The sequence below is a fragment of the Bombyx mandarina genome, chromosome A1 (genome assembly GCF_030267445.1).
Source record: "Bombyx mandarina strain Sakado chromosome A1, ASM3026744v2".
NCBI classification, from domain to species: domain Eukaryota; kingdom Metazoa; phylum Arthropoda; class Insecta; order Lepidoptera; family Bombycidae; genus Bombyx; species Bombyx mandarina.
This window is the reverse complement of record NC_143234.1, coordinates 10,625,966-10,639,303: the sequence shown is the minus strand read 5'-3', so window position 1 is coordinate 10,639,303 and position 13,338 is coordinate 10,625,966. Positions and strand designations below refer to the sequence as shown.

Here is a 13,338-nt window from a genome sequence, read left to right as displayed (position 1 = left end):
AATTAACCGCTACTATATAACTTATTTTCTTTTACCAATCCCGTGGTCATCCGTCCTCAAACTAGGGTTCTCTGTACTTTGGGAAATAGAGGCCTATTTATATATGTAGCTTTAAATGTAAATATAAATAGATATTAAACACATAGACAAGCAAATTAAATCGTTTATCACACGAATGTTTGTCCGATGTGCGGCATCCATCGAGTCAGTCTGACTTACATAAATCTTCAATTGATGTTTAGGAAGTGTCCCTGCCCCACACCCCCGGAGCCACGCCCCTCTCCATCCTGGGGGACCCGGTGCAGATCAGGTTAGCGCCGGCGGTCGCCGTGCTGGTAGCACATAGAGAAGTAGAGTGATGACTTACAGTAATGTATGAGGACCTGAAGCAGTTAGCTTAGTGAACGGTTCCCTCGGGGTCCAGCGTCTGTGGGGAGCCACGTCTGTGCTGGAGGACCTACTGTTGCACTTCCCGGGATTCCCGCAGCTACCAATTTGTGAGGAACTAAGCACTTTATTTATGTTCACGAACCGCTTCCGCGCTGACGTCGGGTGGGTGAGGTAGTGATGGAGGCGGGTGAGGGGCGGCCCTCAGTGCGCGCGTGTGTCAGCAGGACGTGGCAGATGTACGGGCTGCCGCGGGACCCGCTGTCGGTGGAGTCCGCCGTGCTGATGGCGGCGTCGCGGCGCTGGCCCCTCGTCATCGACCCCCAGACGCAGGCCAACAACTGGATCCGAGCCATGGTACACACACGCTCCCGACTACATGTACAACAAACAACTAGATATTGTATTATCTTTTGGTATTAAATTTTTGATCATTTTGAGTTACATTAAATTTAACAATCTTGGTATAGATTCATTTTGAATTTAGGGAAAAATCGAAGGTCTGATAGTGTGCAAGCCGAACGACGCGGACCTGCTGCGCAGCTTCGAGTCCGCGCTGCGCTTCGGGAAGCCGCTGCTGCTGGAGAACGTCGGCCAGGAGCTGGACCCCGCGCTCGATCCCGTCCTCAAGGTCCTTACCGGCTGTCTGAAGGCTACCGGAATATTACTGTTGCTGGTGGTTATAACTGGTGGTAGGACCTCTTGTGAGTCCGCACGGGTAAGTACCACCACCCTGCCTATTTCTGCATTTCGGTTTGAAGGGCGGGGCAGCCGTTGTAACTATACTGAGACCTTAGAACTTATATCTCAAGATGGGTGGTGGTTTACGTTGTAGATGTCTATGGGTTCCAGTAACCATTTAACACCAGGTGGGCTGTGAGCTCGCCCATCCATCTAAGCAATAAAAAATTAATAAATAAAATGTGACATTTGATAACCAATACTAGCACAGTACAGTGTGTGCAGCGGAGACTAAAGCCTTGATGGTCGAGGGGGCGCATCCTGCCTGCCGGGCTGTGGACCCTCATCTTACTAATGCGATCTCCTCACACAGCGTCAGTACTTCCGGCAAGCTGGGCAACTGGTGCTGAAGCTGGGCGAGTCGCTGATACCGTACGCGGCGGGCTTCCGCCTGTACATGACCACGAAGCTGCCCAACCCTGTGTACTCCCCGGACACGTCGGTCAAGGTGCAGGTCGTGAACTTCGCTCTGGTGCCCAGGTGAGGGGGTCTGTCTAAGCAGTCTGGGTAAATCTAGCATTGAGTAAGTTTCGGTAGGCAGCGACCTGGCTCTGCACTTGACATTGATGAAGTCCATCGGCGACGGTAACCACTCATCATCAGGTGGGCCATATACTCGCCCGCCTACAAGGACAATAAAAAAAAAGTTTGCTGTTGGTGTATTTGTAAAGGCATAGACACGGCTCCCTGAGCTGAAGCGCGTGTGCCGCGTGTGTTGCCGCCAACAGACAGCAGCAGTCGCGAGTCCATGCATGGTGTACCCTTGCAGTGGGCTGTCGGAGCAGCTGCTGTCGGTGGTGGTGGCGCAGGAGCGGCCGGCGCTGGAGGAGACCCGCGGCGCGCTGGTGGTGTCGCGTGCGCAGCTGTTCGCGCAGCTGGCCACGATGGGCGCGCGCGTGCTGCACGGGCTGGCTTCCTGCCAGGCGCCCGTCGACGACCTGCAGCTCATCCTCACGCTCGAGGCCATCAAGATCAAGACTGCGGAGATCCTGGTGAGTCCGAACTGTCCTGGTGAGTAGTCGTGCCTGCAACGTCCTGTACATGTCTGGGCTCGGCGCAGACGAAGGTGTCGGACATGGAGCGCACCACGGCGGAGGTGGACGCCACGCGCGGCGAGTACACCGGCGTGGCGGCGCGCGGACAGATCCTGTTCTTCTGCGTGGCCGCGCTGGCCGCCGTGGACCCCATGTACCAGTACTCGCTCGACTGGTTCACCGGACTCTTCCTCAAGTCCATGGCGGAGACCGAGCCGAGCGGTGAGTCGATGCAGCCCACATTTTATTCTTGAAAAGAAGTTTGACAGTTATTCAAGATTGGACTCTACCAATGGACCAATTACAATTTAAGTACCTAATTATAAATTCCCAAGTAGATCTGTCTTTTTTTTTTTAACCTAAGCTGAGAGCCTTGAGGGCCATATTAGCGTAACCTTAACTAGTAGGTGAGCTCACGGGGCTCAAACCTGACGACGTTGCTAACATGAACCCTAGCAAGAGTCGTGCTTCGCAGAATCTACCACCGAATCGGAAACGCGACCCACTGAGAAGATCCGGCGAAAAACTCAGTGGGCTGTGCCTGAGGGTATAGATCTGTATACACCGATTGTTGGTCGTTATCATAGTTAGCCCCGATACCGCCGATAACCAGTTCCTCACCCGCTCCTCGGCAGAAGACATCCTGGAGCGCGTGGAGACGATCATCGAGCACTTCACGTTCTCGCTGTACCTGAACGTGTGCCGCAGCCTGTTCGAGCGACACAAGCTGCTGTTCGCCTTCCTGCTCACCGCCAGGATCCTGCTCGACGCAGGCGTCATCAGGACCCACGAATACAACTTCTTGATTAATGGTGCTTCATCCCAAGAAGTAAGTAGTGTGCGAGCTGTTTGTTTGGGGAGAGGTGGAAGTATATCCTCAGGTCTAGATCTTTGTTTCTTGTGACTGTATCCTATAATAATGACACAGATAGAATTCTAATAGAGGATCGCACTGCCATTCCCGAATTCTTACAGGACTTGACGTAAGCCAACCGTTGTTTCCCTGGTCTAATTACTTCAATAGACGCCTTCACGGCGAAATCTTGCTCTTTGGTTAGTGTACGCATCTGGTTCAATAAGCAGTCGTAATGCACTTCTATTAAGATTTATAATGAACATACTATAATATTCAATATTAATTTCCGTCACCCCAAAGTATCCTAATGTAAATGAACATATCCTCTGCGTCAGGATATAGAAAACCCTGATCCGAAGTGGATATCGCCTCGCATGTGGTCGGAGTTCCAGCAGCTGGCGACGATAAGCACCATGAAGTCCTTCGTCACGGAACTTTTCCCCGAAAATTTAAAATTCTTCAGAACCTTTTACGAATCATACAACCCTCACAAGTGAGTGCTTTAGCAAGGGCTTAATGAAGTTCGCTGCTCGAGGTCTGTTCTAAGGGTTCTCTGCCGCGTCCACACTCTCAGGGATACCTGGCCGCCCGTCTGTTCTGCGGCAGGTCTGATGCCGACGCTCAAGCAAACAGGGCAGGCCCAACCATTTCCATTAACGAATTGTACCAACCGTTCCAAAACGGAAATGTACACAAATCCAAATCATTGAAATCACATTTGACCCGCCTCGAGACGTAAGGGCTGGGTATCAGCTGTATTCCATAACGACACTCCGACACTTGACATCGAGACGCATACCTGCCTCGTGGCGTACCCAAGTGAAGGACCCCCTATTGTGATAGGTGATATCAGCTTAATGAAGATTTGTAGTCATTCTGTCACCCCAGCAACGGATTGAGCCACTGCCCAGATTATTGTACTAATAAGCTCAGAATTTTGCAAAATTATGTTTCGGCTCTGGTCTCGCCAAACCTGAACTTTAAGTTTGTTTTTAGGCTTCCGTACCCGAAGGCACTGGACTCACAGCTGGACGCCTTCCAGAAGATCCTTGTGTTGAAGTGTATCCGGCCCGACAAAATGATCCCGGGTCTGCAGGTAGCTCGTTGCGGATGCAGTACAAGTAGTAACGTGGTAGCGTGGGATATCACGTCGCAGCGGCTGCGGGCGGGGCATCCGATGTGCAATGAAGAGGGCCTCGGTCGAATGAGGAATGAGGAGATTCGTTGGAGAACCATGCTCTCTGACATAGCTTAAAACATCACGAAGCTGTTGACTTCGAAGCCGCAGCGTGGAGAGGGACCTCCTACAAAAAGGACCAACGCCCTCTTTTTTTTTTGTTTTTTTTTCCTACCTAGCTGAGAGCCTTGAGAGGCTATTTCAGCGTAACCTTAAGTAGTAGGTGAGCTCACAGGGCTCAAACCTGATCCGACGCCCCCATGAACGTCGCAGGAGTACGCAGGGTGCCTTGAGAAAGTCCAGCAGTGGACTTGTGTAGGTTGATGTTGGCTTAATCAAATCCGATTATTGTTTGAAAGTAACTAGAATTTACAAGCCGATCAATGTGTTCAGGTGATGAGAACATCATGTAGTTAATGGTCAATGCAATGGTCAGTGACATGTCACACGCAAGTACTAGGTGTTCATGAGGGGGCCGCGTGGACACCTGTCAGTACTCAGCACCAGTCACAGTACTGGAGTCCATCCTAAGTAACACCAGTGCGTAGTGGGGTGGCCGGGGGGTTGGGGGGCGGTGCTGGTGCAAGTTGAGCGGCAGCGTGTCGGATGGTGCAGGAGTACGTGTCGGCGGCCCGGGGGGCGCGGTACGTGGAGGCGCGGGGCGGGGGCGGGCGCGCCGGGCTGGCCGCGCTGCTGGCCGACTCCTCCCCGCGCGCCCCCCTCGTGCTGGTGCTGTCCTCGGGCACAGACCCGGCCGCCGGTACGCTTTCGCTCCTGCGTGAACTGCAGCAAGCCGCCGCCGACTTTAAACACTAATTACTAAATTGAAAAATAATTCCAAGTAAAATGATATAGTTATTAAATAAATAAAAAATCCTTTAATAGCAAACCGGAAAATATTTAGATAACAGTTTATCACCGTGGGTATCCTGGTCGGGATGTAGTGACGGTAGAAATTATTGTTGCTTTCTCCTTGACTCGTCGGCAAAGCTTCAAGTTAACCGGACGTGAAGTTGGGTTGACATGTCGCGTTGACAGGTTCCGTTACATGGATGTACATAGACCTGGGTAAAGTGAGTGCAGGCGTGGAGAAACAGTTCGTTTTCTCAACTTGTGCCGAATTGTCTAAGTCAAGAAGTAGTAAGAAGAGACAAGACTAACATGTTGAAGCGGTTAAAACAGGCATACGAGTATCAAAAAAAGCTCCAAGTGTGCTTTGTAAAAATAATAATCTTGCGCGGGACGTTGTAGTAGTTCTGAAAGTTCTCACTCGACTCAAAACTTCAAATAGTAAAGATTGACTAGACGTCATTTTTATGTGTGTTTCATAGTTTGTTTTCTTACTGGTGGTAGGACCTCTTGTGAGTCCGCACGGGTAGGTACCACCACCCTGCCTATTTCTGCCGTGAAGCTGTAATGCGTTTCGGTTTGAAGGGTATAGGGCAACCGTTGTAACTATACTGAGACTAGAGCTCATGTCTCAAGTTGAATGGCTGCATTTACGTTGTAAATGTCTATGGGCTCCAGTAACCACTCAACACCAGATGGACCGTGAACTCATTCGTCCAATTAAATAATAATAAAAAAGGGCGCGTGTACGCGCGTAAGAAGATATACTTTTTTATTCTTTTTTTTTTTATTATTATTAAATAATTAATAATAAATATTTAACGTTAATAATTTAATAATATTTAGTATGAATTATATTAAATAATAATTTTTCATTTATATTACTAAATTATACACACGAATAGTTAACCTCAATTGTATTGGAGCACTTAGGAAGGTTGATGAACACAGTTTTTCACAAATATTTTTTAATATTAATTAGTATTGATTTAAATATTCAATTTAAACCACTTTTGATTATAATTCAGACGCACATATAAAATTCGCACTTGTATAATGAAAACAAAATGAAAACAAGTGTTTTAAATGTAGAAACGCATGTGGATAAATATTATAAATATAAATACACAGTGAACAGAGGCGGCGTGCGTGCCAACATGCGCCACTAACAGAGGTTTTTTTATTTTTTTTTACTGCTTAGATGGGTGGACGAGCTCACAGCCCACCTGGTGTTGAGTGGTTACTGGAGCCCATAGACATCTACAACGTAAATGCGCCACCCATCTTGAGATATAAGTTCTAAGTGTCTCAGTATAGTTACAACGACTGCCCCACCCTTCAAACCGAAACGCATTACTGCTTCACGGCAGAAATAGGCAGGGTGGTGGTACCTACCCGCGCGGACTCACAAAAGGTCCTACCACCAGTAATTACGCAAATTATAATTTTGCGGGTTTGATTTTTATTACACGATGTTATTCCTTCACCGTGGAAGTCAATCGTGAACATTTGTTGAGTACGTATTTCATTAGAAAAATTGGTAACCGCCTGAGATTCGAACACCGGTGCATCGCTCCACACGAATGCACCGGACGTCTTATCGCTTAGGCCACGACGACTTCAAAATTCCATTTCTGTTTTGTTGGTAGCATTTTTTCTTTAGTGGGCAACTTCATTTTTGTTAATTTTGTGTCACGGTGCGCGCGCATCGTAAAATTTCACTCTCATCAATTTTTCTTAACGAGCCTAAAGAAGTATAACTTCAAATATTTAGATTTGATGCAGTTCGCTGACAAGATGAAGATGGGTAAACGGTTCGAGAGCATCTCCCTGGGCCAGGGCCAGGGTCCCATCGCGGAGAACATGATCAGGCTGGGCTGCGAGTTCGGCAACTGGGTCTTCCTGCAGGTCGGCTCTCTGTGTACCACATTTACTCAATCCTCATGCTCTCGATAGTTTTGTGGCTAAAACCGGAGCCATCGCACCGCACTTTGGTCCTCAGAACTGTCACCTGTCGCCCTCCTGGATGCCAGCGCTGGAGCTCCTGGTGGAACAGCTCCAGGCTGAGAATGTGCACAAAGACTTCCGCCTATGGCTCACCTCCACACCCTCGCCGCATTTCCCGGTATCGTTATTGCAGAATGGTAAGTCGAAGATGTATTGGATGTATGTAGTGACATTTGGATTTGTTATAATTTATTAGTGTTATGTTTCGATTGGAATTTGTAGGTGGCGGCTCGGCTCTGCCCCTGGCATTGCTGAAGTCCATGGGCGACGGTAACCTCTCACCATCAGGAGGTCGTATGATCGTCTGTTTACAAAGGCAATAAAAAAAAATTTGGAGTCGAATTCTGTGGTCCAACCAAATTTGTATACGCGAGCCGCGACAATATTACCCGAGTCGAGCCGGCGCTGCGAACTCGACGTGATATGAGGAGGAGCACGTGACGGTGTGTCCCGCTGTCACGCGCGAGATCCGAGACCGAAGTCTCCATCGTGTCCAAGTAACGACACCGCCGCTCTACAATTAATGCCGGTGTCTGGACCACTATGTTCACCCCGCGCTCCAGCCCGAGCACCGCCTCAGCGATCCTTACCCATTAATGTTCCTGATTGCACTGACCAGGATACAAGATGACGATAGAACCTCCGCGGGGGGTGAAAGCGAACCTGCTGAAGGCTTACACGAACCAGATCCCGGACTTCGCAGACTTCTTTGAGTCGGATGAACCTAAAGTTCCCCAATTTAAGGTTTACTAAGTTTCCGGAGCTTGTGTGGTCTGACCGGAGCTAGCTAGTGTAGGGTGGGGGCCGGCAGCAACTGAGGTCCTGGCAGGACAAGCTTGTTTAAGATCCTTCATCATTAGAGGAGAAGCACTCAATTTTAGACTTTGAGTTGATTGTTAAACTTATTGAGTTTTCATTCAGCTTAGATATTTATTTTGCTACTTTTTATATATTCTTTTATTGCTTCAATGGGTGGACGAGCTCACAGCCCACCTGGTGTTAAGTGGTTACCGGAGCCCATAGACATCTACAACGTAAATGCCGTCACCCATCTTGAGATATGAGTTCTAAGGTTTCAGTATAGTTACAACGGCTGCCCCACCCTTCAAACCGAAACGCATTACTGCTTGGTGGTACCTATCCGCGCGGACTCACAAGAGGTCTTACCACCAGTAATTACGCAAATTATAATATTTTGAGTTTGTTTGTTCATTTGAAAAATCGCTACCCGCTTGCTATCCAACACTGTTGCATCGCTTGATGCGAGTGCACCGGGCGTCTCATCCTTTAGGTCACGGCGATTTCAGAAACAAAAACTAAAGTTTCTCTTAACGAGCCACTAAACACAAATAAAAACAACAAAGGAAATCTGTTAACGAATCAACGAAAACCTGGTACTTCTTAATTGTATTTTCTTGGTCTATTTATTTATTTATATAAATGTATGAGAGTAGGATGAAAAATTATGTACTTAAATATTTTGAAATGAAGATAAGTTTACAGACCACCTGGTAATAAGTCGTTCCCAGCCCCGGCACCACAGTGGTGGTCCGGTGGCGCTGACCCGGGGCCGGTGCGCAGTGGCTGGTGTTCTCGCTGAGCGTGTTCCACGGCGTGGTGCTGGAGAGGCGCAAGTTCGGGCCGCTGGGCTTCAACGTGCCCTACGAGTTCACAGACGGGGACCTCCGCATCTGCCTCTCGCAGCTCAGCATCTTCCTCCGCGAATACTCTGAGATACCGCTCAACGTACGTGCCGTCCGTAGTGTATTGTAATATAGAGCTCAATCTGATAGTACCAGGTTTTACCCGGTGTTGAGTTAGGGGACAATCTTGTCTCTGCAGTCACTACTACCTCTGCACCATGAGCTCGCCGACGTACCTTGATGTATAGGAGGTCACGTAACAACTACATACGCCACTGTAGTCGTCGCACGGGGGGCACAGATGCTCACGTACACGACGGGGATACAGATGCTCTCGTACGCGACGGGGGCTCACAGATGCTGACGTATACGACGGGGACAGAGATGCTGTCGTACACGGCGGGGGCTCACAGATGCTGACGTGCACGACGGGGACACAGATGCTGTCGTTCACGGTGGGGGCTCATAGATGCTGACGTACACGACGGGGACACAGATGCTGTCGTATACGGCGGGGGCTCACAGATGCTGACGTACGCGACGGGGCCCACAGATGCTGACGTACACGGCGGGCCACATCAACTACGGAGGCCGCGTCACGGATGACTGGGACCGGCGCTGCCTGCTCACGTTGCTGGCCGACTACTACTCGCCCGCCGTGCTCTCCGACAGATACATCTTCGATGAGTCCGGGGCCTACAAGCAGGTCACACGCCGCACTGTAGTCTTTGTGGGTCTCCACCGGTAGGCGAAGGGCCGCGTAGTCGCGTCTGTAAACACGTTCAAGTTAATTGTAATTTGATATCCGACCGGAGGTCTTTAATGTCACACATGTTTTTAATGTTATACATTTTCAGGAACTCTATACAAAGCAATGGCCTTGTGAGTTTAGCACGCGGTCCGTAAATGACCAGCCATTGGCTTTTTGAGGACAATTTTAAAGAATCTGTTATTCTAGTTCTCAGTGCGTGACTTTTTTTAAGATACATTATGATTTTCCTGTACTGTTTATACAGACGCGTTTGCTGTAGTGAACACACTGTCGCGCAAGATATAATCCTTGAAAATAATAATTCAATAGGCCCCAAAAGCCGATCCTACCGAAAAGTCGGATGATCTTTTGTAGTAGACGTCACGATGTTTGACCTGGTAGGATAGGTTTGATTCTAATGCTATAGAGGCTTCACGCTCAAGGGCACCCGTAGCCGCTCTGTGGCTGGAGGTAGATCGTTGAGCCGAGCGTGGACCCTCGCTGCTGACTGTTTGCCCTGACCTGTGCAGTTGCCGTCGTCAGCTACAATAGAAGACTACATGAACTACATAAAGACCCTCCCCCTGAACGACGACCCGTCGCTGTTCGGTTTGCACCCCAACGCCAACATCAGCTACGCCATGTCCGAGACCAACGCTTGTCTCGGTGAGCCCCGCTGTGGCACTTTTAATATGAAACCCAATGTATTATTCAATGAATAGTCTGTCGGCAACCACTTGGACGTTGCGGTAAGTTTGGCACGCGGTTTATTTTACAATGATATAGCTTACCGGCAAATCGGTATCAAGCTGACACGAAAGTTAGTTATTTTTTGCAATGTCATATTTCAGATCTCTATGAAACTATGACGTCACTAGGCGCTGAAAGAAGTCAAAAAGACATGTGATTCTTTAAATAATCTTAGATTGCTTAGAGTCTTAGTGTGCTCGATGTCACGGAGCACACAGTCGAACCGCGCGTCTTTTTTTTTCCTACCTAGGCTTAACAAGTAGGTGAGGTCACGGAGCTCAAACCTGATGTCGTTGCTACTACTAACCCTAGCAAGAGAAGTGCTTCGCTGAATCTACCACCGGATTGGAAACGCAACCCACTGAGAAGATCCGGCGAGGAACTCAGGGGGCTGTGTTTGTGGGTTAAACCGTGCGTCTGCTCGAGAGCTCTTGCAGTCAAACCGACGCACTCTAAGTTTTGTGACCAACAAAATATTACACACGTATAACATCAGGTGTCGTAATTAGCATTTAATTTAACGTAAATAGTACTCGGTATTCGGGCAGTAAAGTGATGGTTAGTAAATGTGTTCGCTTCAGGTAACCTCCGCAGCCTGCAGGCGCGCGGGGTGAGCGAGGCGGGCGCGGGCTCGGAGCGGGGCCCGGAGCGCGCGGCGCGGGACGTGCTGGCCGCGCTGCCGCCGCCGCTGGACCTGCCGCGCATACACGCCGCGTCAGTACACACACCCCTCGCGACGCTACACTTGGCCACAGAAACCTCACCTAAACTACGCCATGTACTGTGTTGTTGACGGCCGCTGACACAATGTCATTAAATTACCCTCTAAAACTTTGACATCACTAATAATTTTAACTCTACGCATTATAACACCGTCTCGCGGGACAACTGAGGGCCGAGTCGCGACGCTCACGGGCGATACGCCTCTGTCCACGGTCTAATTTGTGGTCCGCCGTGATTATCTCATACGTTGCCATGTGCGATATGGAGACACGATACTGCCCCTCACGTGGGACCCCACGTCCCCGAGAGGTTTGCGAAGTGAGGTATCTTGTCGACAACAGGTACCCGGTAATGTACAAGGAGTCCCTGAACACGGTGCTGATCCAGGAGGCTACCAGGTACAACAGGCTCCTCAAAGTCATCGACGACTCTCTCACGTGAGTGCACTGCCTCCTTTGGCTTTTCGTGAAACACTAACAATAAGTTTATGTAAAAATGTATAAAAACCTTATCCAATAAATAACACATGCACATAAAATGTAATATATTAAGATATTAATGTTACATTGAAACCAATTTGAAGTATTATCTACAATCTCCCCCTTTTTTCCTACCTGAGCTGATGGCCTTGACAGGCCATTTCAGAGTAACTCTAACAAGTAGATGAGCTCACGGGGTTCAAACCTGACGACGTTGCTAAGCACAATAGTGCTTCGCCGAATCTACCACCGGATCGGAAGCGCGATCCACTGAGAAGATCCGGCGAGAAACTCAGTGGGCTGTGTCTGAAGATTAATTTACTTGTCGAGCCCTTCGTCGCATGTGACGGGTTCGACGAAGACGATGGCTGGAGGTCTTTGTTTATCCAATAACGAATATGTGAGTCCCGCCCCCCTCGCGCAGGGAGGTGTGCCGCGCGCTCCAGGGGCTGGCGGCCATGTCCCGCGGCGCCGAGGAGGCGGCCGACGCCCTGGCGCGCGCGCTGGTGCCGCCGCGGTGGACGCGCGCCGCCTACCCCTCGCTCAAGCCGCTCGGTTAGCGGACCGCCCGCCCCCGGGGTGGGGGACCGGACGTCCTCCTGACTAGATCATAATCACTTTGAGTTTGTAGTTAGATATTTGTATTTTAGTTGCGCCGTCGGTCCCCCGTGTGGCCTAATGGATAAGGCATCGGCCTCCTAAGCTGGGGACTGTGGGTTCCAGTCCCACCAGGAGTATTCAAAACGCGCTTTTTTATTAATAATTTAAGATAAATAATCTTCATATTTCAATTTCTGTCAAAATAATATTGTTTCCGCTTAAATTCCTATGAGTGATCTCATCAAGGGAGCAGGTGGGCCGTCGGCCGGGGTCCACCTTCATGACGTCACAGCCCTCGATACTCCACCGCTAAGAGGGTGCAAACAGAACTAATATAACTATCAATGACAAACGACGCCGCAACGGTCCGAGCGTTGTGGTTGGGTGTTATATAAATTCAACGTGTGTAGTGTGTAGTGTGTGTACATAACTATCATTAGCGCGATTGAAGTTTTTCTCAGATACAAATGTGGTAGTGTGTGTGGTGGGTGCGCGTGTCCGCAGGCGCGTGGGTGCGGGACCTGGCGCAGCGCGTGGAGTTCCTGCGCTCGTGGGCGGAGCTGGGCATCCCCACCGTGTTCTGGATCTCGGGGCTGTTCTTCCCGCAGGCCTTCCTCACGGGCGCGCTGCAGAACTACGCCAGGAAGCACGTCGTCGCCATCGATACACTCTCCTACGGCTTCGAGGTGACTTACTGCGCCGCTGCGAGACATTAGCGTGGTCACCGCACGCCGCAGACGTCGCTAGTGCCAGAGGAAATATCCCTTTTTTTATTGTTTAGATGGGTGAACAAGCTCACAGCCCACCCGGTGTTAAGTGGTTACTGGAACCCATAGACATCTACGACGCAAATGCGCCACCTACCTTGAGATATAAGTTCTAAGGTTTCAGTATAGTTACAACGGCTGCTCCACCCTTCAAACCGAAACGCACTACTGCTTCACGGCAGAAATAGGTAGGGTGGTGGTACCCAACCGCGTGGACTCACAAGAGGTCCAACCACCAGTAAATTTCTACAATAAGATCGAAGGGAGTCAGTTCTAAATTGTCAAGAGTGTTCACGTATTGACTAATGAGCATTGCCCGTGGGCTCAGGGGAGGTCAGGTTGATACATATAATTTGAGTTTTGTTTACTGGTATTGTGCGCAGCCCCTGGCCGCCGCGCCGCCGAAGAGGCCGGACGACGGCTGCTGCATCCGGGGACTGTTCCTGGAGGGCGCTCGCTGGAACATGGGGGACATGAGCCTGGACGAGAGCCGGCCCAAGGAGCTGTACACAGGTAGGTAGGGGGGCAGCCCCCGGTGCCGGCTGGCGGGCCGCCGCTGTAGCCCCGCGCTCCG

General features: G+C 49.9%; 1 protein-coding gene across 1 annotated transcript in view; it reads left to right on the top strand.

Annotated features, from left to right (window-relative positions):
• LOC114244509 (dynein axonemal heavy chain 1) overlaps positions 1 to 13,338 on the top strand; it is a 58,715-nt gene that overhangs the window by 45,154 nt on the left and 223 nt on the right. The window contains exons 65-85 of the mRNA XM_089739962.1: positions 243 to 310; positions 615 to 744; positions 875 to 1,018; positions 1,442 to 1,608; positions 1,898 to 2,120; positions 2,189 to 2,384; positions 2,798 to 2,991; positions 3,354 to 3,511; positions 4,015 to 4,114; positions 4,811 to 4,955; positions 6,819 to 6,952; positions 7,047 to 7,188; positions 7,671 to 7,795; positions 8,633 to 8,797; positions 9,248 to 9,400; positions 9,976 to 10,111; positions 10,777 to 10,909; positions 11,260 to 11,355; positions 11,822 to 11,952; positions 12,502 to 12,683; positions 13,148 to 13,277. Of these exons, the coding sequence (XP_089596088.1) occupies positions 243 to 310; positions 615 to 744; positions 875 to 1,018; positions 1,442 to 1,608; positions 1,898 to 2,120; positions 2,189 to 2,384; positions 2,798 to 2,991; positions 3,354 to 3,511; positions 4,015 to 4,114; positions 4,811 to 4,955; positions 6,819 to 6,952; positions 7,047 to 7,188; positions 7,671 to 7,795; positions 8,633 to 8,797; positions 9,248 to 9,400; positions 9,976 to 10,111; positions 10,777 to 10,909; positions 11,260 to 11,355; positions 11,822 to 11,952; positions 12,502 to 12,683; positions 13,148 to 13,277 (3,052 nt within the window). The remainder of the gene's footprint in view (positions 1 to 242; positions 311 to 614; positions 745 to 874; positions 1,019 to 1,441; positions 1,609 to 1,897; positions 2,121 to 2,188; positions 2,385 to 2,797; positions 2,992 to 3,353; positions 3,512 to 4,014; positions 4,115 to 4,810; positions 4,956 to 6,818; positions 6,953 to 7,046; positions 7,189 to 7,670; positions 7,796 to 8,632; positions 8,798 to 9,247; positions 9,401 to 9,975; positions 10,112 to 10,776; positions 10,910 to 11,259; positions 11,356 to 11,821; positions 11,953 to 12,501; positions 12,684 to 13,147; positions 13,278 to 13,338) is intronic.